General features: G+C 36.5%; 2 protein-coding genes and 1 long non-coding RNA gene across 3 annotated transcripts; all 3 read left to right on the top strand.

The window, feature by feature from the left end:
• The first annotated feature begins 4680 nt into the window (after positions 1–4680).
• On the top strand, positions 4681–10443 carry LOC122291920 (vesicle-associated membrane protein 714). The gene is made up of 5 exons (XM_043099968.1): positions 4681–4815; positions 4925–5232; positions 7114–7304; positions 7785–7948; positions 10033–10443. The coding sequence occupies exons 2-5, from the start codon at positions 5016–5018 to the stop codon at positions 10121–10123; spliced, it is 663 nt and encodes a 220-aa protein (XP_042955902.1). The 5' UTR covers positions 4681–4815; positions 4925–5015; the 3' UTR covers positions 10124–10443.
• A 3751-nt stretch (positions 10444–14194) lies between these two features.
• LOC122291919 (capsanthin/capsorubin synthase, chromoplastic-like) lies at positions 14195–16698 on the top strand. The gene has a single exon (XM_043099967.1). It carries the CDS (start codon positions 15069–15071, stop codon positions 16563–16565), a length of 1497 nt encoding a protein of 498 aa, XP_042955901.1. The 5' UTR covers positions 14195–15068; the 3' UTR covers positions 16566–16698.
• A 639-nt stretch (positions 16699–17337) lies between these two features.
• LOC122292738 lies at positions 17338–18827 on the top strand. Its single transcript, XR_006237000.1, has 2 exons — positions 17338–18339; positions 18426–18827. It is a non-coding gene; the product is annotated as an uncharacterized LOC122292738 (long non-coding RNA).
• Positions 18828–23148: the final 4321 nt, after the last annotated feature.

Raw genomic sequence — 23148 nt, 5'->3', positions numbered from 1 at the left:
ATGACCGTAACGTGAAAAATCATCTATAAAAGTGATGAAGTAGACACTTCCGTGTCTTACCCTCACACTCATTGGACCATAGATGTCTGAGTGGACTAATTGCAAACGGTTTTCTCTTAACTTTTTCCATTAGACAATGTTCACACGTGGGCAAGATGACCTTAGTGAGATTGCCTATTAGGCCTTCTCTAGCTAACCGAGTCATTCTATCTTGCCCTATATGACCAAGCCTAACATGCCATGTATATGAATCCAAATTATCAGCAGATGAAGAAAAAAAAGCAATAGATTCATTTATATTAAAATAAACCAAATCTAATATCATAAAACCGTCTTGCAGAAAAGCATTGCCATAAAACACATGGCCCAAATAAAAGGAAACATACTTATTTTCAAAAACAATCCTAAAACCAAGTTTTATTAGAGTAACAACTGAAAGTAAGTTTCGTCGGATTTCGGGAGTGTATAACACATTATGAAGGAAAAGAGTGCAGCCACCCCGCAAGTCCAGCTTGTAGGTACCAAGTCCCAGTACCTCCCCGCTAGCTCCATTCCTCACCTTGATATCACGGCTTTCAGTTGGAATCCGGCGATACTCCACAAATCTGACTCTATCTAGCGCTATGTGTTCGGTCGCTCTTGAATCAACAGTCCACAAAGGATAGGAGTGAGCAACCATCACATGACTAGTCACAAAAACAATGCGAGAAAAGTCAGAGTATACCTTCTTCGGCTTAATGCAGTCACGAGCAAAATGGACAATCTTTCCGTAGTTGAAGCACTCTAATTTTGGCTTATTTTTCCCGCGCTTGCCCCTTTTGGTGCGCTGAGAAGTTCCTGACCCCTTTTTAATTTGTCCAGCAACTACCCCATTCTTGGACTTCTTGCGCTTAGGCCTTGATGCCTTGCGTGAACCAGCATTAGTCACATAGGCTGTATGATTGGGCTTAACAGCCTCTAGACGCTCAGCCTCCAATTCCAAGTGACGCGAGACATTATCAAAGTCTTTGATATTCTCGTTATGCATTAGGTTCTCGCTCATATTCTCCCAAGAATTCGGTAGTGATCTTATCACTGCCTAGACTTGATGTTCATCTGTCAGGTTGTTTTCTGCCGACCTAAGTTCGCGGATCATAGTTGACATAGCCCTAAGATGCTGCTTCATCGTGTGGTCAGAGCGCATCTTATAGGAGTCAAACCTCATGGTTAATCCACGCAACCTAGTGTCTGAAGTTCCACCAAACTTCAATTTCAAAGCCTCCCACATGCTTTGGGCAGTGTCATAGACCTCGAACTCACGCATTAGATCATTGTGCATGCTGCTTAATATTATTATGCGCGCACACCGATTTTTCTTAGCCCATTGAGTATAGGCTTGTTGATCTATCTTGTGTTGTTCCGAGTTCCCTTCCCTGGGCACAGTAAGGGGTGTGAGATAAGACCTCCAAGACCTCTTGTTCATCTAAGACATATTGGATCTTTCGATGCCATATGTCATAGTTTTCCTCATCTAATTTCTCCCATTTATTTAAGTCGGCAATAATACTCTTAGATGCTATTTCACTACAATATACAAAGAAGAGATATTATTCACACACTTAAGAAATCTGCCGCGTCCTTTCAGGTTAGAAAAAGAATAATTTAGATATGTCACAAGATCGAAAAATCACTAGACTTCAGAATCATCTCTTGCGCCACAATATCCAATTATTAAATTTCTATTCTAATTCCCGCGCAAATTTAAAACCCAAATATGGGAGAATTTATCATCATAAATTTCAACCATACTCCCACTATCTTAAGTAGTCATCTAACTCTAGTCACATGTAAAGACATAACCTACTAAAACCGCAGTAACCTTTTGGGCCAGTCTACAAGGACAGCTACCCAGACCATAGCAACATGTTGGGCCAGTCTACAAAGACAGCCATACTACAGCAACATGTTGGGCCAGTCTACAAAAATGGTTCATATAAGACCATTATAGTTTATTTTTCTTGTTCCATCAGTGCATTTACAGATCTTACTGGGGTCACTGTAGTCTTTTTAGCTATACAATATATTTACAATTCTTACTTGGGTCACCATGGTCTTTTGGCTATACAGTGCATTTATAGTTCTTACTGAGGTCACTGCAATTCTTTCAGCCTATCATTCACACTGACAATTCTAACTAAGATTACTTAGTGGGATTTTCTATTTTATCACTAAAAGAAATAAAGACTAATGTCTAAATATTTAAGTCTAACATTCATAGATGATAAAATATTACATTTCCACATATTCAATACACACATACATGTTATTGCATTTAATCTAAAAATTAAATAAAAGATCACATGTAATATAACATTATGGAAAAAAAAAAAGCATGAAAATAACTAAATATTCACATGTAATCACATTTAATCTAAAACATTAAATAAAAGATCACATGTAATATAACAATATATCTAAGCATATACTAAATCATGCCAATTTTTTTTTAACAAAAAAAATATTATAAAAACATTTAAAAAATCTCACCTAAACCAAAGGATATTCGCAGCCCAGTGGTGCGCCCATCTCCTTAGTTTAGTAGGAGGTCTTGGGTTCAAAACCCATTGTGCCACTTCATTTTTTTTATTTTAGTTTTAAAAAGACATAACTTAAAAAACAGAAAAAACACTGAGCTGAAAGGCCCAGCCCCCCCCTTTTTTTTTTCTTTCTTTCTTTTTAAACCCAAAACATAGTGAGCCGAAGGGCCCAAGCCCATGCAAAAAAAAGATGACTTAAGTCATCTTCTTCCTCCAGCAGTTACTGTTCGCGTGAACAGTAACTACAAAACCAGCAAAAAATAGCCACCATTTAAGGAGGTCACTGGCGCCCCTGTTCGTCGGAAACAGCTTCTAGAGGAAGTTGGGTGTCACCGTAGTACCAAGCGGTGCTTGCCGCACCAATATGGTGCCCCACGATGCACGAAGCACCGTGGGCCCCTTATGGTGTGCGCGGCACCGTGGTGCACGCAGCACCATTACGGGGGTGTCGCGCGGCCCCCTTGGTGCATGCTGCACCTCCACTAACAGGTGGTGCGCGCTGTACCACTGTGTGTGGGTGGTGAGCGCAGCACCTTTTGGTGCGCGTTGCACCTCCAAGCACAGGTGGTGCGCGCAGCACCGCTGCACAGCAGCTTAGCCCACTTTTTTTTTTTAATTTATTTATTTAAAAAAACATTACAGCACCACATGTGCACGAATCACATGAAAAAAAAACACAATCACAGTTTACATGAATATGCAAAAAAGAAACTGGAAACAATTATTAAAGCTCTGATACCAATGTTAGAAAGCACAACGGAAAGTACCTCAAGCTCAGTTTATAAAGTTGCTTCACAAGTTTCTCTAGATCGACAAATCTCAAGAGTTTCCACTTAGTGGTAAAGCGTACTACGTGGTTTAAAACTAGAGTAACACTTTAACAAATTCACAGCTTAAATACTATTTTAAGAGAGAACAAAAGAGAGAGATTTTCACTAATTCAGATGATTACCAAGAACCAAAAGAGAGGGGCTATATATAACCCCCTACATGGCTAGCCTTAAAGGCCAGCGTTTAAACTGCCAATAAATGGCAGTAACGCATGGCTTAAAGCCATGCGTTATATAGAGTCAAGGAGGGGTCTACTCCACGTGGGCGTCCCTCCATTTAACATTTATATATTTTACTGATGTGATTAGTCAAAATAATTATTTTATATTAAAAAAAGTGACATAACTAGGGCTGGATTCGATCGATTTCAACTAGAGAAACCGATTGGACTGAAGTTCAGTCCAGTCTAATTTTTATAAGATCAAATTCATTCGGTCCGATCCCGGTTCAGGAGTTTTTCATCCTGGATCGGACCGAATGAAAATAAAAAAATATATATATTTTATTACTTATAAATATTATTTATATAAATAATTGTATATAGTTAATTATTGATATATCACAATATTACATAAGTATTATATTCTTTAATGTATAACTATAATATATAGTACTATTATAATATATACAATAAAAAAATTATAATATATAGTACTAGTATATATTAATATATTAACATATTATAAGAGTTATAGCATAAATTATAGTATATGCATAAATTTATAATAGTATTGATATAGTTAACCTAATATGTTAGTATTAAATTACTATAATATCACCAATTTATCACTAACCTATAATATATTAGTAATACTACTAGTATAGTAACTATAGTTATTAGTTATAGTATTGGTACAAGTCTATAACTATTTATATTTAGATCAATGTATTATTATATTCTTTAATATATAACTATAATATATAATACTAATATATATTAAAAATTGTACAATTTATTATATAATTTTCATTTAATAAATTACTTAATTTTAATTTAGTCTTTTAAATAATTTTTTTATTAATCAATTTTAACAAAAAAAATGTTGGACCCGACTGGACCGGACCCTAGGGATGTTTAGTTTGATCTAATTCAAAGAAAAAAATAGACCAAAAATTTCAATCCATCACCCCCAAATCGAATCGAACTGTTCTCATTCCTAAACATAACTAATCATGTTAATAAAATGAGTTAGAAATACATAAAATAAATACACGAAATTTTTATATTTTCAAACAATAATGACAGTGTATTCAACCCGGTTGGTTTTTTTTAAGTTTGTAAAAAACAAAACAAGACAAGACAAGACAAAAACCTCGAAAGCAAGATCACATTAGCACGCGTCCAATGTTCTCTCCGACAGCCAATCAAAATCCACGTTCCTAAACTAAGCACACAATGGACTCTCCGGTAACATCAGAGCTTCCCTGCTCCTCACCTTCAAGTTTCAACTGAAAATTAAAAATAATTAATTCGAAAACACAAAATTGCCCATTTATTGATCATTAGCTATCCACAGGTCGAATTCTTTTTGGTTTTTTGAGACCAAAATTATAGAGAGGGATTCGGATCGCCCTCTGAATCTCGAGGAGCCGCTGAGATAGAGAGGGATGGCTATACTCTACGCGGTGGTCGCTCGGGGAACGGTGGTGCTGTCGGAGTTCAGCGCTGTTACGGGTAACACGGGTGCGGTGGCGAGGCGGATCCTCGAGAAGCTTCCGTCGGAAGTCGATTCCAGGCTCTGCTTCTCCCAGGACACCTACATCTTCCACATACTTCGATCCGATGGCCTCACCTTCCTCTGTATGGCCAACAACACCTTCGGCAGTGCGTTTCTACTTCACCTCCTCTTTTTCTTTTAATCTTTCAAATATCGAAACAATTCTTGATTTTCGATTGTGGTTTTGGCTGATGGATTTTAGGATGCGGAGGGGGCTTTGGGTTTATCGATTTTTATGCTTGAAATGATAATGATATTTGATTTATCCAATTGTGTTCCAAAAAATATTTTGATCATGCAAGAATCTAATCTAAGCTTCAATAATTAACTTTACTTCCCTTATTAAAAAAAAATTAAACTAAACTTAGTTGCATTTGCTCGGGAGTCAGACCAATTAAAACTAGGCTCCGGTTTGATTCATTATGCGTTAGGAACTATTGCTTATATCTAGATTGAGCAGAATTTCTACTAAGCTCCTGTTGATTTCGAAGGAAACGGGGGGAAACAATGCAGAGTATTAGTTGTTAGATCAATTTCAGTCTTAGGGGAATGATAACATACTTTTTTTTTATAGGTAAAATAAAATTTTGTTGATAGAAGTAAGTAGGCATAGCCCAAGGACACAAGAGGTATAGAAAAATAACACCTAGATACAATTATAGAAGCCCATAAAAACAACGCGTTGAAGAAGAATCTCTTAAGTTATTGGCACCAGGTGTCCAAGAACAAAGTCTCAACTAATTCCGGGGGTGCATAGGCCCTCAGTAAGGAGTTTTCTGCAAGTACACCTCAAGTAATTCAAGGGAAAGTTCCTCAATATTGTTTGCATCCAAGAGGATTCAAATCTTAGGCCTGAAGGGAGCATACCACTCAGACCAAGGCCTTTAACACTTGAGCTAGCCCCTATAATGTGCTGTTGAAAATGCCCCCCATAATGTGTTGGCCACTACACAATGCAATAATAAGTGATCCACGATTTCATCACTTTTTTTATAGATATGACACCAATCACTAACAATAAGCCCACATTTCCTCAAAGAGAGCTACCTTGAGAGGCACCTTATATCTCCAAATGCACTTCCCAGGAAAAGTGTTGTGGTTTGAAGTTCAAACTTTGAACTATCAAAGCCTTGTACAAGGACTGAACTGTGAATCTCCTACTCCCCACATGAATCCCGATCATCCTATTCGCCTCAACGTTACCAATGTTTGCATCATACAGCAAGCTGAAAAAATCAGTGATGGCTCCTACTAGAGCTATTCATCAAGTCTGCCACCAAAGCTTCCTTATCAGTACAGGGAATAAAATCTTGAGGGTCCTATCTCCAAACCAAGGATGCTACAGGACTAGCCTGTTGAATTTTCATTTTTTGGTTTATAATTTTGAGGGATTTGAATATGCTCATTAAATAATACTAACACCTAACACCTACCACTTGCCTTTTATCAAGCTTATGTGACAAGCCAAACTGGTTCATTCTCCCTTAATGTCTTTACCATAGCCGCCCTTTCTCCACCCCATCATCTAGATCTGTAGGAACTCTCCTCTTTCAAATATCTTGGAAAATTTTCGATATTGGTCAGAGAATATCTCTTCGTGTTATGATCTACAAGTTGTTTTCAATCCAGATTTAAACAATTCATTTTATTTTTATGGATTTTCTCCTAGATTATCTCTCCATTTGATATCTTTTGTGGTATATTTGCTTCCTGCCTCTTTAAGTATTTATCATATCATCTACTTATTTATCATAGTCATCTCATTATGAGTACATTTATACTTCTCTTTTGTGTGATAAGTAATCCTGCAAGTTCCAACTTTTAAATCTCATTATCATTTAGATTTTCACATGAGAAAGATGTCAATCTATCAATTTTTTTTTAATGGTTTTTATCCCCCAACAAAAAAAAAGCTGCATACCCATGTTCCCTCTTTCCATGTTTGTCTTTTAACCATCATTTTGTGACTTATTTGTGCCTTGGTCCAGGGAGGATCCCTTTTTCTTACTTGGAGGATATTCAAATGAGGTTCATGAAAAACTATGGCAGAGTGGCCAACTATGCACCAGCTTATGCAATGAACGATGAGTTTTCCAGAGTCTTGCATCAGCAAATGGAGTTTTTTTCTAGTAATCCTACTGCAGATACCCTAAACCGTGTAAGAGGTGAAGTTGGTGAGGTAAGTATCTTCAGTTGTTTTGCAAATTGCTTTCTGTTTCTTCTTCTTATTTATGTATTCCTTTAATGATGTGTATACGGCTGCCTTTATATGATTTTCAATTACAGTGCTTCCCCAGGTTATCTACATGTAATTCAGGGTCCAATATTAATCATTTAAAGTTAGCTATTTCAACTAGTGCCTGCTTGCGACTTACAATAAAACATTGTCAACTGTAGAGCATTTGGTCAAATTGTGTTTGCAAGTTATATAAAGAAGAGAGCTTACACTTTTTACCCACAAATTACCACCTATTTTTCACTTTACACCCCCAAACTACTAAAATTTCAATTTTCACCATATAGAACTTTTTTGATTTGCACCCAAAACTACCAAAATTATGATATTGTACCCTCAGTTCTTACTTTTGTATCTGTAGTATCTATCATTTTCCTGTGGCATTTGTTTTTGTCTCACAAGCTCCAAAAATCTGGTGTCCAGATACGTACTATCATGGTGGAGAACATAGAGAAGATATTGGAGCGAGGTGATCGGATTGAACTTCTTGTTGATAAAACTGCGACCATGCAAGATGGTGCATTTCACTTCAAGAAACAATCCAAGCGCCTTCGTCGAGCTCTTTGGATGAAAAATGCCAAGCTATTGTGAGTTTCTTATACCCTCTTATCAGTTTGGATTTATGAATGCATTCATGTTCATTCTGCCTGTTGTTAGTAAAGATTAAGATCTCATTTGGTTACATAGATGAGATGAGATGAGATGAAAGTTTAAAGTTGAATAAAATATTGTTAGAATATAATTATTTTAATATTATTTTCGTTTTGAGATTTGAGAAAGTTGAATTGTTTTTTGTATTTTGTTTGGAAGTTTGGAAAAGTTATAGTGATTAGATGAGATAAGATGAGATGGTTTGTGAAAACAAACCAGGCCTAATTATATATTTATAATAGTGCACAAAATAAAAATGTTTTTCCTGTCTTTCTTTTGTCGGGTGGTTTTTTATTTGTTGTTTTTTTTTGGGGGGGGGTTGGGGGGGGGGGGGGCGCTTTAGGGGCATTATGATTTTTTTTTTTGATAAAATATAATTATATCAATACTAGAAATAGCATAGCCCAAGTATACAAGGCATATAGAAGAAAACACCTAGTAAGGAGTGAGAGATAGATACAAGGAAGTCATGTAAACTAAGACTATTGGAGTCCAAAGCAATGGTCCAAATAGAAAGGGTGTTGAAAAAGAAACTTGTAAGATCATCCAATGAGTCTACCTGATCTTTGAAGTTCAGGTCATTCCTTTCTGATCATATGCAACACGAAATGCAAATAGGCCTCATTGTCCAGAATGCTGCGATTTGAGGATTTCCATAAAGAGCTCTCTAGCTTGCAAGAAGATCAACCACCCTCTTGGGTATAACCCATCTAACTCGATGAGGTTTTGTGAAATTACAAACAATGATTCCCTGTTTCTCCGCATCTATTCTTTCTGGTGTATGTGGAGAGTAGAATCATTATTGCTGTGGCCTTATGCCTTTTCATCTTGGACTTTTGAAGCAAATCTTGGGAGCTTTTTAAGAGATTAGGCTTATATCTGCCTTGTGACAATCGTATTTTCCATTTTTTTGTTTTATATTTCTTAAAATTGTTTTGTCCTAGGAGTTGGTTGCTGTTTTTTCACATCAGAACTCTCTGTACTTATGTGTAAATACTCTAAAACAATGATTCATTGTACCTCTCCTAAGGTATTCAGTGACATGTCTATGAGCTTAGACTTGTTGAATAAGGAAGTTGAGACTTGGAGATTAGCTGGCTAAACAAATGACAATAGATTTTGTTAGGTTTTAATCATGTTCTATTATGCTCTATCTTTTATTTTACTCAGCCTTGATTTTGTGATTGAAGACATCGGAATCCGTTAGGATTAGGATTCAGTATAAGAGTCAAATTTTTATTTTTAAAGAATTTAAAAGTCCTGATTATTTTGGGATATCCTTTAGTCTATCTAAACGTCTTCTGTACTCCAAGGAGATAGATTTTGATGGAATAAAATTCTGAGAAAGCGATATTCTCTCTTTTTTCTCTGGACCATGGACTTGTCCCCTCTCTCTGGTTTGTTTTCTGCACTCCATAGCTTTCTTCTTCTTCTTTTCTCTCTGTGTTTTTGTCTTTTCACTTGCATCTTCTGGTTTGTTTATCCTTTGTTCTGCATCGTAATACATTTTAGAGAATTAACAATTAAGGACCATGCCCATAATGATCCATCATTTCTATTTTTGTTGGTGATTTAGTGCTTCCAGTCATAAAGATCACTTTTTCTAGTCAGAAGCTAGTTTAGATCCCCGAGTGTAGGTGTCGTATTTGTGTAGGACTATGGACTGTGCATCAAGAGCTAAATAAGTACATGGTGATTTTTCTAATCGTGCCTTAGACATGCCACAAATGTTATGTATTGTGTAAGAAACACTAATAACTGTTTTGTGTGCAAGAGGTTTTCCGTTTCTATTTAATAATGAGTTGTCAGCTTTTACCTGCTGCAAGTTTATTCATCAAAGAAGAATTTCTTTTATAGAATGAAGAGTTTGATTCTATTTTACTAATTGAATGCATCAAACCAGATTCGGACCATACAATGGAATTGTTGAAAGTACTTGTACACATTAATAGTTTTTGCTGCTTATAGCCTTTGGGAATTGTAGTTTTCATCATATAAACTTTTCTCTTGTTCATGACAGGGCACTGTTGACATTCTTGATTGTTCTGTTGTTGTACTTTATAATTGCTGCTTGCTGTGGAGGCATCACCCTACCTTCCTGCAGATCTTGATTTCCATTCTTGCTGGTTTCAAAGTTCAGCTGAGGTATGCGACTGATGGCTGTTTAAACGATGTCTATTCGTTTCTTTTTATAGAGGGTTGGAAGGCTTCACGGTCCTCCTTCGTAAAGGGTATTTCGAAATATAGTATCTTGGTCTGTATAGGCTTCCAGAATTATCCTGTAGCTTCTCCTGCTGTTGTTGGGCATGATGTAAATAACCAGCATTTATCTTTGGAAGCCTGATAAGTGCTGTTGAATTGTTATGCTTCGTATTTGTAATTTTTTAACAAAATGTATGAGTTGATGGTTAATTCATTATTTAGTACAAAATGTTGATCTGTTCTTTCACACACATATTCCTGTCAATCAACTAATCTTGGTCTACTCTTTAACATAACTATCCTGTCAATTAACTTATTTTGTTTAATTGCATGGTCAGTTTTGATTTCTCATTCTATTAGTTCTTTTCATTTGTGAAATGGCTATATTATACTATAGTCTCAAGACCAAGCCATTCTGGTCTTATACCTTTTGTCAAAGCTGCTTTGCTGTTACTTTCCCACTTCTATCCTTTGCATATTGTCTTAAAACGAATTAAAAAATGTTGAGATATACACGTGGTGAGATAATTCTTATGAATTATATTATAAGAGAATATGGTGGCATAAAGTCAGATTCTGCATGGGCTTTTAGGTCCCACCCCCCTCCCTTTCTTTTCTTCCCACTTCTAAATGTATGATAAATTTAGAGCATTGTTTGTGTATTTAAGTATATGCATATCTTTGTAAAGACCTAGGTTCTAGTTATGCTTATAAAAAATGAGTTAGGTTCAAGTTATACTTCATATCTCTTTTACAATGTTATGCCACTTGGAAACCTCCCCTATGATCTATCTTGTCGAACTGACCATCGGATCATATGATTTAGCATGCTGATTATGCTTGCCAAATATCAAGATTATCTAAGAATGTACAAAGTATGACTTATTCAAAAACAAATGTATGAAGTATGTGTTTCTTTGTCCATATTTAAAAATTTACTAAACAAATTAGTTTTGGTTTGGATAGCAAATGACTTGTCAAATTAAGCATGTATGATAACTGTATGAAGGACATATAATCTAATTGTAGATTTGACAAAGTATTAGCTTATCAAAATTATTTTAAGAATGTGAAGAGTTAAACCAAACACAACTTGAATCCAACCCACACCCATAGGCACACGGACACGCACACATAGAGAATAAACAAAATAGTTAATGAACAGCTCAAGGAATTATGCTGAACATTCTTGTGCCTTCTGTCCATGATTTTCTTGCACGTCATCTGAACTTTTTGTTCATAGTTGGATTTATGATTGCATAAGTTATCGGATAGCATCATATTTGAAACTTGTCATAATCATTTGATGGGGGAAAATCTGTTCTGAAATTGGATGTCGAAATTCTAATCTACATCCCTTTTGGACTGCATTTATTAAGTGAAAGTATAAGCTATCAAAATATTTCAAGTAAACAATATAACTGAAACTAGGAAAAAGAAAACAACTGTCCTAGTACTGTCATTTATTGACTTAAAAGCTATCTGTGTTCTGAAATGCATTTCTGAGAACACAAAACTTTCTAATCCTGGGATTGGCTAGCTTTGTAATTCAATAACCAATCAAATATCACAGAATAACAAAGCCTCTGTACTTTTTCCTTGTCTGAGCTTCGGCATACTTGTGTGATGATCTGGAAATTATGTCTGGAGCAATATATTGAGAATAACAGTTCACCAAAAAATTTGGGCATTGACTTGCTGAACCAAATTGCTATCTGCTTCTAGCTTAGAATTCCAAAATATTCAGTAGTGGGCTGTTTGCTTCTCAGAGTGCTATTTTCTTGAACTTCATATTAGATGGCCACTGTGAAAAGGGTTATAGATTGTAAAGATTTTGATTTTCAATTATTTTTCCACTTATAAGAATAGCTGGTATACCTTTATAAAGGTAGCATTGGACCATTTCATCTGTGTTTTAAAATTTTGATATATGCACTTGCAGTGTTTCTGTTCTAGTTCCAGTGCATACAAATATCTTAAGCGACAAGAGCTCATCATTCTTATATTGTCAGCAAATACTCCAGGGTCTTTTACTTTGCATGAATTAGGTGGGTCTACTAGAAGTTGTAATGGAATGGGGATGGTGTGGATAAGAAGAAAGATGCAATCTTCAAAATCCTAAGTTTCCACTATAATATAAAAGGGTTTAGACTGTAACTGCAAAAGAAGAGAGCTCATCAATGTTTGTTATTAGATGTTACCAAGTTTTGAGTCACTGCATGGACGGCAGGCAGTGCAGATAGACACTACTTCTCTAATAGTTTATACTATAATTCCATTATTGAAACTTTTAGTTTTACTAGATGGTGCTGGATCTTGTTGTAGTCTTGCACTTACTTCCTGGCCACTGAATTTAATATCAACTGGCATAGACTGATGCTTCTTGTTTTCGAAAAAAGCTTGTGTAGAAGTTCTAGGTCTACAAAAGGATACTACAAAAGTGAACTTACAAGTTAACGTGGCTTGATGTGAAATGTTAGATCTACTTTACAATTAAAAAAGTTTTACAATTTGATGTCTTACATCAAACTCTGTCAGTTTGTAAGCTCATTTGTGTACGATCTCTGTGTAGACCAAGCATTTCTATAAAGAGTGTCAAAACAATGCATCCATCCATTCCCACCCTCAATAAATGTTAACGTACTTCTTTTTTCAAGGTCTTCGAATTTAAATTGGACTGGGGGTTCAAGAAACTTGTGCATGAAGTTTAGGAATCCTATGCATTGGGTAGTTGAGGTGTGCGCAGTTTGAGTCCTATGCTCAGTTGGTTAGGCCTTGGGTTTGCTCTCCAATTTCACCAATTTGAGTCCCCTCAAGGCCACTGGAGGTTTACATGACCGTTAACTTCAAGGCCCCGTGGGATTAGTCGAGGTGCGCGCAAGTATACTTTTTTTTTTTATAGGTAAAATCTTTTTAATTAGTTAATATGAAATATCAAGGATACTGATTCAAGCTAAATTATCTGGAGGCATTTTCTTGATCAGAAGAAAATTAACAAAAATCAAATTGCTGAAAGACGATTTTATTCTTGTGGGAGTTTCTTTTAGTTGGTGATCTTTAGCATGCAAATGCTTACATGACAGAGTCAAGTTGTCAAATCAATAGGTTATGAGTCTTTTCTTCCTCGCCCCTCCTATCTTTGCATGTGATTGTGCTTTTGACTCTTTTGTTCTGTTTGGCATGGAGATGCTTATACAGTGAAGCCCGACTTGTCAAACAGGTTTCATGGAGATAACACAATATTGGTAAGTCTTTCCCCCTTCCCCTCGTTCTATGTTTTTTTCCTCCTCTTCAGCAGTTTAGAATCTTGAGAGAGCATAGTCAAGGCAAAATGATCTCCTCCTTTTTCTACTTGTATTCTATTCTTGATTTTCTTTCTCCACTAATGGAGGTGAATTTGAGGGAAAATCATGAACTGCTGCTAACAAGATTCAGAAAATTTGGGAAATGTTGTGAGAAGTTATAGTTCATGTAGACTTGAACGGTCCCAGTGAACTCACATCGTCTTATTATATCTCTTGCATGAGACTAGATGGACTTGTGTCCTTGCAATTGCAAGAATTTCTTTCTCTATTCTTGTCCTTTATATTCTACAGGATGTATAACTTTAAGGTAAGATGCTGCATGTTTTCTAAGATTTCAGATGTGTTAGATCTTGTGATTGTGCCGAAGTTTAAAGTGGCATAATATTTGGCTTGTTTTAATATTTTGTTTTTGGTAGGAAAGTTAACACAAAAAGCAGATTTTGTAAATTAATTCTTTGGTATTAATTTTGTCAAATAGAAAATGGGAACGAACTCGGTTTATGTTCCCACTTCCCCTGGTGTTGCCTGCAATCTTTCAAAACATGGGCATAGGAGTATTTGATACAAATACTCCAAAGTATCAAATACTCCAATGTGCAGGCCAGTTCAAGTCACATACCGGGTCTCAATAATTACCTTGTATTGTGCAGGTCGAACGGAATAGGATCTTCTCTATTTCAAGTTTGATCATGTAAAATATGGACTATTTTGGTCACTAGAATACCACTTTTTTTTTCTTTTTTTTCAATGAAATTGATCACTTGAAATCAAGAGGATCTTGCTCCAGGTCCTAGAGTTTGAAATTCATGTACCTGAGATGGAGAGATTGGATGTGTCCGAAGATCAGTCGAGACAACAACAATTAAAAGAAGGAAAAAAGACCAACTCAAACATATTCTGAACTTTTCTATTTAGTTAACAGTGGATTGGAAATTTAACCCTATTGTGAACGAGGCAAGTCCATGGATAAAAAGCTTGCAGATTTAGCTCCTTTCAAGCAAACATGGTGGTGGAGCTCAGCGGAACCTAAATGACGTGACTGTGTAAATGAACGAAGTGCCACTCCAACAATACTAAGTGGGACGGCTTCTAATCTAGTATAAAAGGCACAAGCTGTGGGGTCATGCATGCCTAAAGTGGGACAAAGATTTAAAAGTGCCCCACCCAACTACACAAAGTGGGGTGGGGAGGGGCTTCTGATGGTGGGAACATACTCAATGGGAAAGAAACTTGAACCCACAAACAATTAATCAAACCGGCCATGTTATTAGTGGTTGCTTTCGTCTGTGGACAACTGTGTAGGTAGGACAGTGATGAACATCCACATGGAGCGATATAATTTACAGTTTGTTGGACCCTCTTCACATTACAAGTATTTCCCACTATTTAATGCTTGCTCCACAAAGAGTATCGATTTTTTGGTATTGCTGAAGGATTCCTTTTTGTCCATATCGCCATTTGGTTTCTTTCATAAAATATTAAACAAATTCGCACTCTGTATTCCTTCATCTCTCTCCTTACTCCTTCACATCCTCCTTTTCTTCTTACCATGGAGACCTTTATCAGGGTGTTTTCACCACCACCTGCATTAATCAGCAGCAGCAAGTTCTTGCTGCCGCCTACCCTTTTAGTTTCTTCTCCAAGAGCTTATAAAACGTCTTCAAGAAAGTGTCGTCATGTGATCCGAAGCAGCAAGTTTGGGAACTTTCTTGACTTGAAGCCGGAGTTACAACCCGAGTACTTGAACTTTGATCTCCCATGGTTCGAACCAGCATCTGATCGGTCTCGCTTTGACGTGATCATCATTGGCACCGGCCCGGCTGGTCTTCGTCTTGCGGAGCAACTGTCATGCTATGGAATTAAGGTATGTTGTGTTGACCCTTCGCCACTTTCTATGTGGCCTAATAACTATGGGGTTTGGGTGGACGAGTTCGAGAGCTTGGGGCTTGAGGATTGCTTTGACAAACTATGGCCTATGAGTTGCGTGTACATCAATGAAAACAAGACCAAATATTTGGACCGTCGCTATGGTCGAGTTAGTAGGAAAAAACTGAAAACGAAACTAATGGAAGGATGTCTCTCCAATGGAATCATTAAGTTTCACAAGGCCAAGGTCTGGAAAATTGAGCACCAGGAGTTTGAGTCTTCCATTTTGTGTGATGATGGGAATGAATTGAAGGCAAGCTTAGTGGTTGATGCAAGTGGCTTTGCAAGCCCTTTCGTAGAATATGATAAGAGAAGGAATCATGGGTATCAAATTGCCCATGGCATTTTAGTTGAAGTGGATGACCACCCTTTTGATTTGGATAAGATGGTTCTCATGGATTGGAGAGATTCCCATCTAGGAAATGAGCCTGATTTGCGAGTTAGCAATTCAAGGTTTCCTACTTTTCTCTATGCAATGCCATTCGATTCAAACTTGATATTCTTAGAGGAGACTTCTTTGGTTTCTCGGCCGGCGTTATCATATATGGAGGTGAAGAGAAGGATGGTGGCAAGATTAAGGCATTTAGGAATTAGAGTGAGAAAAGTACTGGAGGATGAGAAGTGTTTGATCCCAATGGGAGGCCCTCTTCCCCAAATCCCTCAGAATGTGATGGCCATTGGTGGGACTTCCGGGGTCGTGCACCCTTCAACTGGGTACATGGTGGCTCGGACAATGGCTCTAGCCCCTGGCTTAGCCAATGCTATTGCTGAGTGCCTTGGATCAACCCGGATGATTAGAGGGCAACCACTTTATCATAGAGTGTGGAATGGCCTGTGGCCACTTGAGAGGAGATATACAAGGGAATTTTACTCTTTCGGAATGGAGACTCTTTTGAAGCTTGATCTGAAAGGGACTAGAAGGTTCTTTGATGCTTTCTTTGATTTGGATTCCTATCAATGGCAAGGGTTCCTTTCCTCAAGGTTGTCTTTCCAAGAGCTTGTTCTGCTAAGCTTATCCTTGTTCGGGCATGCCTCAATTCCGTCCAGGGTTGACCTTGTTACAAAGTGCCCTGTGCCCCTAGCTAAAATGGTGGGCAATCTAGCACTGGAAGCTATTTAATGACCATTTAAGTATGGAATGTTGCAGCATGTGTCTTGAATCTTGATATGTAAAAGGTTCAAATATTGTGGCTTCTTGAGTCTAAGAACAAGTTTTAAAGGCTTTGTTAATTGATGCATCTGTTATAGAAACATATATATATATATATATATATATGGAAATATATATATTTATATATATTTATGTGTGTGTTTATTAAATATTTCTGTTTCATTTCCTATCTTTTTATTTTAAATCTCCACCACACAAAATCAAGAAATCTGTATGTTTCTTTTTCTTTTTTTCTTTTAATCTGGTACTTCATGTGTGTATAAAGTCTTAAGAAAAGAGTAATACTAGATATAGTCATAAATTGTATAAGTTACACTCATTTTGAAAAAGAGTAATGTCCACCATTAAAAAATTAATTTATATTTACTTATTTTTTAAAAAGAGTGCGCGACACTTGCACACTCTATGACTGTAAATATAATTTTTCTTATATATAATTAAAAAATCGATTAAATCCTTCTATTATTCCAAAATTAATTAGAATATATATTTAATTATATAAAAGCCAAGTTTAGACTTGCTGGCTTGGCTTTCTTACTGCATTAGTCAGTTTTAAACTTTGAAAAATAATAGTATACCCCATGAGTTTGTTCTCTCGTTTTGACTACTCATGTATTTAATTTTTTTTAAATAATTTAATGGTTAAAGAAATAACTTTTAATGTATTTGTATCTTTTTTTAAAAAAAAAAATATTTAAAGATGTTTTAAAAATGTGAAAAAGGAAAGGAAAATTTAAAAATATGCAATCTTGGGCAGGCCCAGCGGTCTGGGCAACACACCAGCAGCACCTAAAACTTTTAGATGCTTAAAAACAAAAGGTCAAGCGATGCATAAGTTTTTTGAGGAGAGGGTTGGAGTCAGTATAGAGAGCAATGCCTCGTCTTCCAAATACTACGTCGTTTCGTGTTCAAGGTAAGAACTTCTTCCCCTAATTGCCCATTACGGAAATACGATGTTCTACAGTACTTCAAGTCCCTGCATACCGTGCCATCATACATCCATATTGCACGCGAATACCACCAAGATGCAGCCACATATCACTAAATATAGTCTTCAAAGCATCCACAAGCATTATTAGACTACATCAACACAGAAGGTGACGTGATCAAAGATGGAGTATACGAGTCGACACTCGGGCGTAATCAGCATTCAACCAACGTGTAATGTGCACATGGGGCCCAGTTGTTGGTTGTTTATTATTTAATTTGTTGGTTGCTTATTAATTAATCTATTAGAGTCAGAGTCCAGTTGAGTTGTTAGTTTAATTATTTGGGTCCAATAATTGTACGTGGGCATCAGGTTAAGACTTGTTCTTAATCCGTTGATTCACAGCCAAGTATTTTGGCTTAAGAATAGGTCTTCAGGTTGGGTTATTAGCTGAATATCAGCGTCGTGGTTATGCTATTTTTATGGGTTGAGTCCGTGTAATTGGGACAGTTGTTATTTCCAATTGTATTTAAGTCTTTCAAGTTAATGAGAAAAGTATCAAAACAGTTGCAATCAGTGAGTATTGGAGGTTGTGGATTTCCTCGAATTAATCCAACTTTTCCTTTCTAAGCCTCAACCTGACACAACGACGACGTTTGGAAATAGATTCTAAGTTCATCAAACTCTACTAGCGAATTTCTTCGCAAATGCAAGGAATTACAGCCACGGGCATTCTTCCTACAACTGGCAGCATTGCAATGTACAGAAAATCATTTATGGCCTCCTAAACCAGAGGTATACATTTCCCCATTCTATGACTTTCCAAATCTACCTGATGCAGTCAATGATTGGATGATGTAAAACGTATGCTGCTTGCGCAGACCATTGAGACAAATGTCATTGATATTGGAAGGTGGGACTCGTTTGGGGAAGACTCTATGGGCGAGATCGATTGCTTCCCACAATTACTTTCATGGATGGACGGACCTCAGTAACTACTCAAATGATGCACGTTATAATGTTATCGATAACATTGAGTTCAAACACTGCAAGAATAAGAAGGAATTATTAGGCTCGAAACAAAACTGGACTGCCAACGTGAAGTACGGCAAGCCCATTAAAATTGAAGGGGGCATACCAACCATTGTTCTATGTAATCCAGATGTTATGGGCCACAGAAATGAGCCCATCATTTTGTGATTGGTTTGGTTGTAACACAATTTATGCACATATATATATATATAAGAACCTGATGACCTGATGGCATACATTTCGATTCTCCATATGGAAAATCTAGATTCAAAACCCTCAATCCTCGTTCTCTCTCTCTCTCTCTCTCTCTCTCTCTCTCTCTCTCTCTATATATATATATATATATATATATATATATATAAGTGAGCAAACAAATAGGCAAGTGGTGCAAAAGGAAACTAAAATGGCAAACAAACAGGCAAGCAGTGCAATTGTGCAAATTGGAGAAGCAAACGAAAGCGGTGCTTCTACAATATTTACTATTGTTTTGTCATTAATTTGGACTATTCAACGCATATGTTTCTTTAAAGACGTCTTGAAGAGGTTCAAATGTTCCTTGATTTACCTTTTTATAGTCATTCATTTAATTCTAACCCTGTTTTACGTTCACTCTCCAATAATATTGAGTGTTCATAATCAAGCCATGGAATATTCACCTAAGGTTATAAAGCTTGACAAAGGTTCCAACTCTCTAACCTTTTTGTAGTAGCAAGGTTTCCATAAAATCCTGTAAACAACTGCTTTCCCATCATAGTTGGATGAGAGATCCATACTGAAATATTCCAATTAGTGAAAGAGTCTAGTTCCACCTCTAGTATGGAATTCCATAGTGATGCTAACCCTCCCCCCCCCCTTCCTTTTTTTGCCCTTTTCCCTTTTCCAGCCTTCACTATTAGCCACAAAACTACTATCAAAGCCTCATTTATTTATGATATGTTCCATCATTTGGATATTGAGTTGAGATGAGATGAAAATTAGATAAATATTGTTAAAATATTATTATTGTTTTGAGATTTGAAAAAGTTGAATTATTTATTATATTGTGGGAATTAGGAAAAATTGTAATGATGAGATGAAATAAAAATACTTTTTGTATCCAAACGAGGCCTAAGTCTCTATGAGGAAGAACCAGTGTGGGGACTTTGTTCTCACTAGTCGGTGAAGATCACGAACTGTCCAATGGTTTCCTAACTCCTGACAGTTCCAACTAAATCAATTCATCCTGAGTTAGACTCCTTATAGGTGTGACCTAGGACTTTTGCTTCTTGCAAACTGGTTTCTTCAACAAGCCATCAAAGGTAGGGACCTCTGCTTTCCATTTACTCTTTTCTGGTGTGACATCTATAGGACTGTAACAGCCCGCTAGAAATTCAATTGTGAAATTTCTATTGACTTTAGGAACCTCATGAAAACTCTATAAGTTTTCACGAATCCATTAATCATATACGTTTTAGTCTAACTACATAATTAGTGTTATTACTTATTATGGTATCAGAAGTGTGTTTTTTATTATTGGAGATAGTTAGAAGTGTCTAAATGTATTATGGTTTGTGCTATTAGACTCGGTAGGTTATTTAAGGTCTTATGGCATAATAACTCTTTTTCATATTTTCGGACGAAACGTCTGTTCAAAACTGTAGATATTATTGGATAAAAATATCTTGAGCTAATTTTTGTGGATATTATTGGATAAAAATATCTTAAACTAATTTTGTGGATATTATTGGATAAAAATATTTTAAGCTAATTTCGTGGATATTATTGGGTAAAAATATCTTGAGTTGATTTTTGTAGATATTATTGGGTAAGAGAGTCTTACACTTAACTCTCACTCCAGGTAAGAGAGACCTACACTCAACTCTCACTCCAGCCTCATCTCTTCCATATCTCGTCTATAAGTATCTCCAGCCACCCCTCACGAAATTATCTTCATTTACACTTTCCATTGAAAGAATAATAAACACTCTCTCTCAGACAGCTTTTAGGTGTTCTTTTGCAAGCCCATTTCGAAGCTTTTGTCCTCGTGATCGCGCTTGAGGTTTTATAAGAAATACGAAGATCGTGGTAAGTTAGCTTTTAACTTACTAGCAGTCTACTGTATATGTGTGCTAAGTAAAGGAACTACAGTGTATGTATGTGTGTTATCATATATGCCATACCATACCAAGTTATCACATATTTGTTTGTTACACAGAATTTATTCTGTCATGAGTTTCATCTGTTACATAAGATATTCTGTCATATATTGCAAGTACATGATGTTAAATATGCCATCTATTACATGTATATCATGTCATGTTCACTATTGCAAGTATGTCATGTTAATTATGTTTCCGTTACATGTGATATCATGTTATGAAATATTATGTGTTACATGTTTAAGTCATGTCATGATATAACCCTATCTCAAGTTGGTCATGTCTTTCAAGTTATGTTCAAGTCACGTTATGTTACGTCAGGGCTTCAGTCCTTTCGTATTCCAGTCACGTTTCATCTTGAATTACATTCAGTTTCGTGGGGTCCACAACAACTGTGGCACACAAAGTATGGGGTCACAACAATTGTGACGCATACACTACGTGAGACACAGCAATTGTGATGTGTAGAATACATGGAGCCACAATAACTGTGGAGTATGTATTTAACTGCATTGTGATGTGTAGAATACATGGGGCCACAACAACTGTGGAGTATGTATTTTTCATGTTATGTCAAGTTTCAGAACAAGTTCATGTCATGTCAAGTTTCAGATCAAGTTCATGTCAAGACAAGTTTAGTTCACATTTTAATTTAAGTTATGTCAATTATGCTATGTTGTACGCCAAATTATGCTTTAATTACTTATGAATTTGATTATGCATTTATGCTTTTACTGTCATCCATGTATCATTAGCCTGTGTGGAAGTTTTTTGTTAACTTGCGTAGATTTGTAATCAAATCTCACTGTGGTAGTCCCAACTACCATTCCTCTCGAATGGTAAATCTTGTTATAGGACCTAAAGGAGAATCAGGAGCTGACCAACTAGACACAGTTGACTAAGCGACGGTGCGACGTCAATGTCAATATAGTAGTTAACGTAAATTACTACTTGTACGATGGAGTTGCATCTCCAGTACTTTTTGGATCATAACCATTTTGGACCAGTGTTGTGATCTTAGTTGTTCAATGGGTCTTTATATATGAAGTATATTTTAAGCATTTGAGATATTTTCAGTTTGGTGTATAGTATTATTAAAGAAAAAATTTATCCACTACAAATATTGCATAATGTTAGATGCATGTTAGGAACATTGCATCTTATATGTCATGAACGGGGGCAAGTAACCTTGTGTTGCATATCTCGACGCTTCAAATGTCCGTCCGATCCCAAACGGAATTTGGGGGCATCACAAGGACTCTTGGGTAAAGCAACTGAAATAACACCTCTTCCTCTAGCTATTCTTTTCCACATGGGCACTCTACTAGGCTTAGAAGGGGATGGGATTTGTTTTGGTGGAATTCCTGAGTGGCCCAATTCATCATTAACAATAAAGAAAGTTTTACTCGGGTTTGAGACAGAATCAGAATTACTGATTTCAAGATTCAAAATGGAAGCAATATCCTCCCTCATTCTCATATCAGTCATATCTTGCCTATTAATAGAGAGAGGGATTTGACTTACTTGAAATTGAGCAATATCATGATATCATCCATATAAGGCAAGTCTTCCCTTGTACTAGCCTCAAATCTTCCAATTTTTAACACATTGATATGACACATCTCATTATCTTTGCCATCTTCCTTAGACTGCGCCTCATCTTCCTCCATTAAGGTCTTATTCCCTTGATCAATGCCTCTGTTACTCTCCTCACCGGACTTCCCTTGCCAATAGGGACTTTGTACTAGAATTCGATGAGCCATCATATTTTTTTAACAAAATGCTTGAGAAGGCAATAGAACAGCTCGAAACTATTGACCATATTGTTCTTGAGTATAGAGGGCTCGAGCTCTGTTTGGTTCACTTTCTACCTTTATGAGTCAAAGTACCACATTTGAAGCAGAAGTTTGGTAGCTTTTCATACTTAAACAGAATCCACACATGCTTACGACCAAAGTTGAGGCAACATCCTCTAACCAGAGGCCTTGAAATGTTAACTTCAACTCAAATTCGCAAGAATTTATCCTATCTATTCCCTTCCTGATCCACTTCCACTTTATGAACATTCTCTAACCCCTGATCCAATGAGTTGGCCTATTTCTTCTATCATAGAAGCAAATGGGAGATTATGCAACTACACCCAAAAAGATTCAAACATGAATTGGACTTCATTTGGTGACAGACTTCCTTCAAAGTCCTAGAGGCAAACTAGATGTCTATTGAATGACCAAGGTCGGCCTTGCATCACTTTTTCTTTATCAAAGTGATTTTGAAACTTCACCAAAAACCTGATTTCGCCTACTTCACATAAAGTAACCCATCCATCTGAATCCCATACCTTTGCCAGAGTTGATCCGAAAGCCTCCTTGTTGAGATTAAAGCAAGCAAACAATTTTCACCTTTTCTTCTTCAAGGACAGCCCTTCCCACATCCT

Source organism: Carya illinoinensis, chromosome 13 (genome assembly GCF_018687715.1).
Source record: "Carya illinoinensis cultivar Pawnee chromosome 13, C.illinoinensisPawnee_v1, whole genome shotgun sequence".
Lineage (NCBI taxonomy): Eukaryota > Viridiplantae > Streptophyta > Magnoliopsida > Fagales > Juglandaceae > Carya > Carya illinoinensis.
Note: the sequence above shows the minus strand (reverse complement) of the source record. Positions and strands in the feature narration are given on the sequence as shown.

What these genes read in the sequence shown, in the direction of transcription:
- LOC122291920 (XM_043099968.1), top strand. Translation starts at nt 5,016, where the DNA reads ATGGCTATACTCTACGCGGTGGTCGCTCGGGGAACGGTGGTGCTGTCG. An exon ending in TAAGAGGTGAAGTTGGTGAG is followed by an intron (nt 7,305 to 7,784) that starts GTAAGTATCTTC and finishes TCTGGTGTCCAG; the next exon opens with ATACGTACTATCATGGTGGA. An exon ending in ATGAAAAATGCCAAGCTATT is followed by an intron (nt 7,949 to 10,032) that starts GTGAGTTTCTTA and finishes TGTTCATGACAG; the next exon opens with GGCACTGTTGACATTCTTGA.
- LOC122291919 (XM_043099967.1), top strand. Translation starts at nt 15,069, where the DNA reads ATGGAGACCTTTATCAGGGTGTTTTCACCACCACCTGCATTAATCAGC.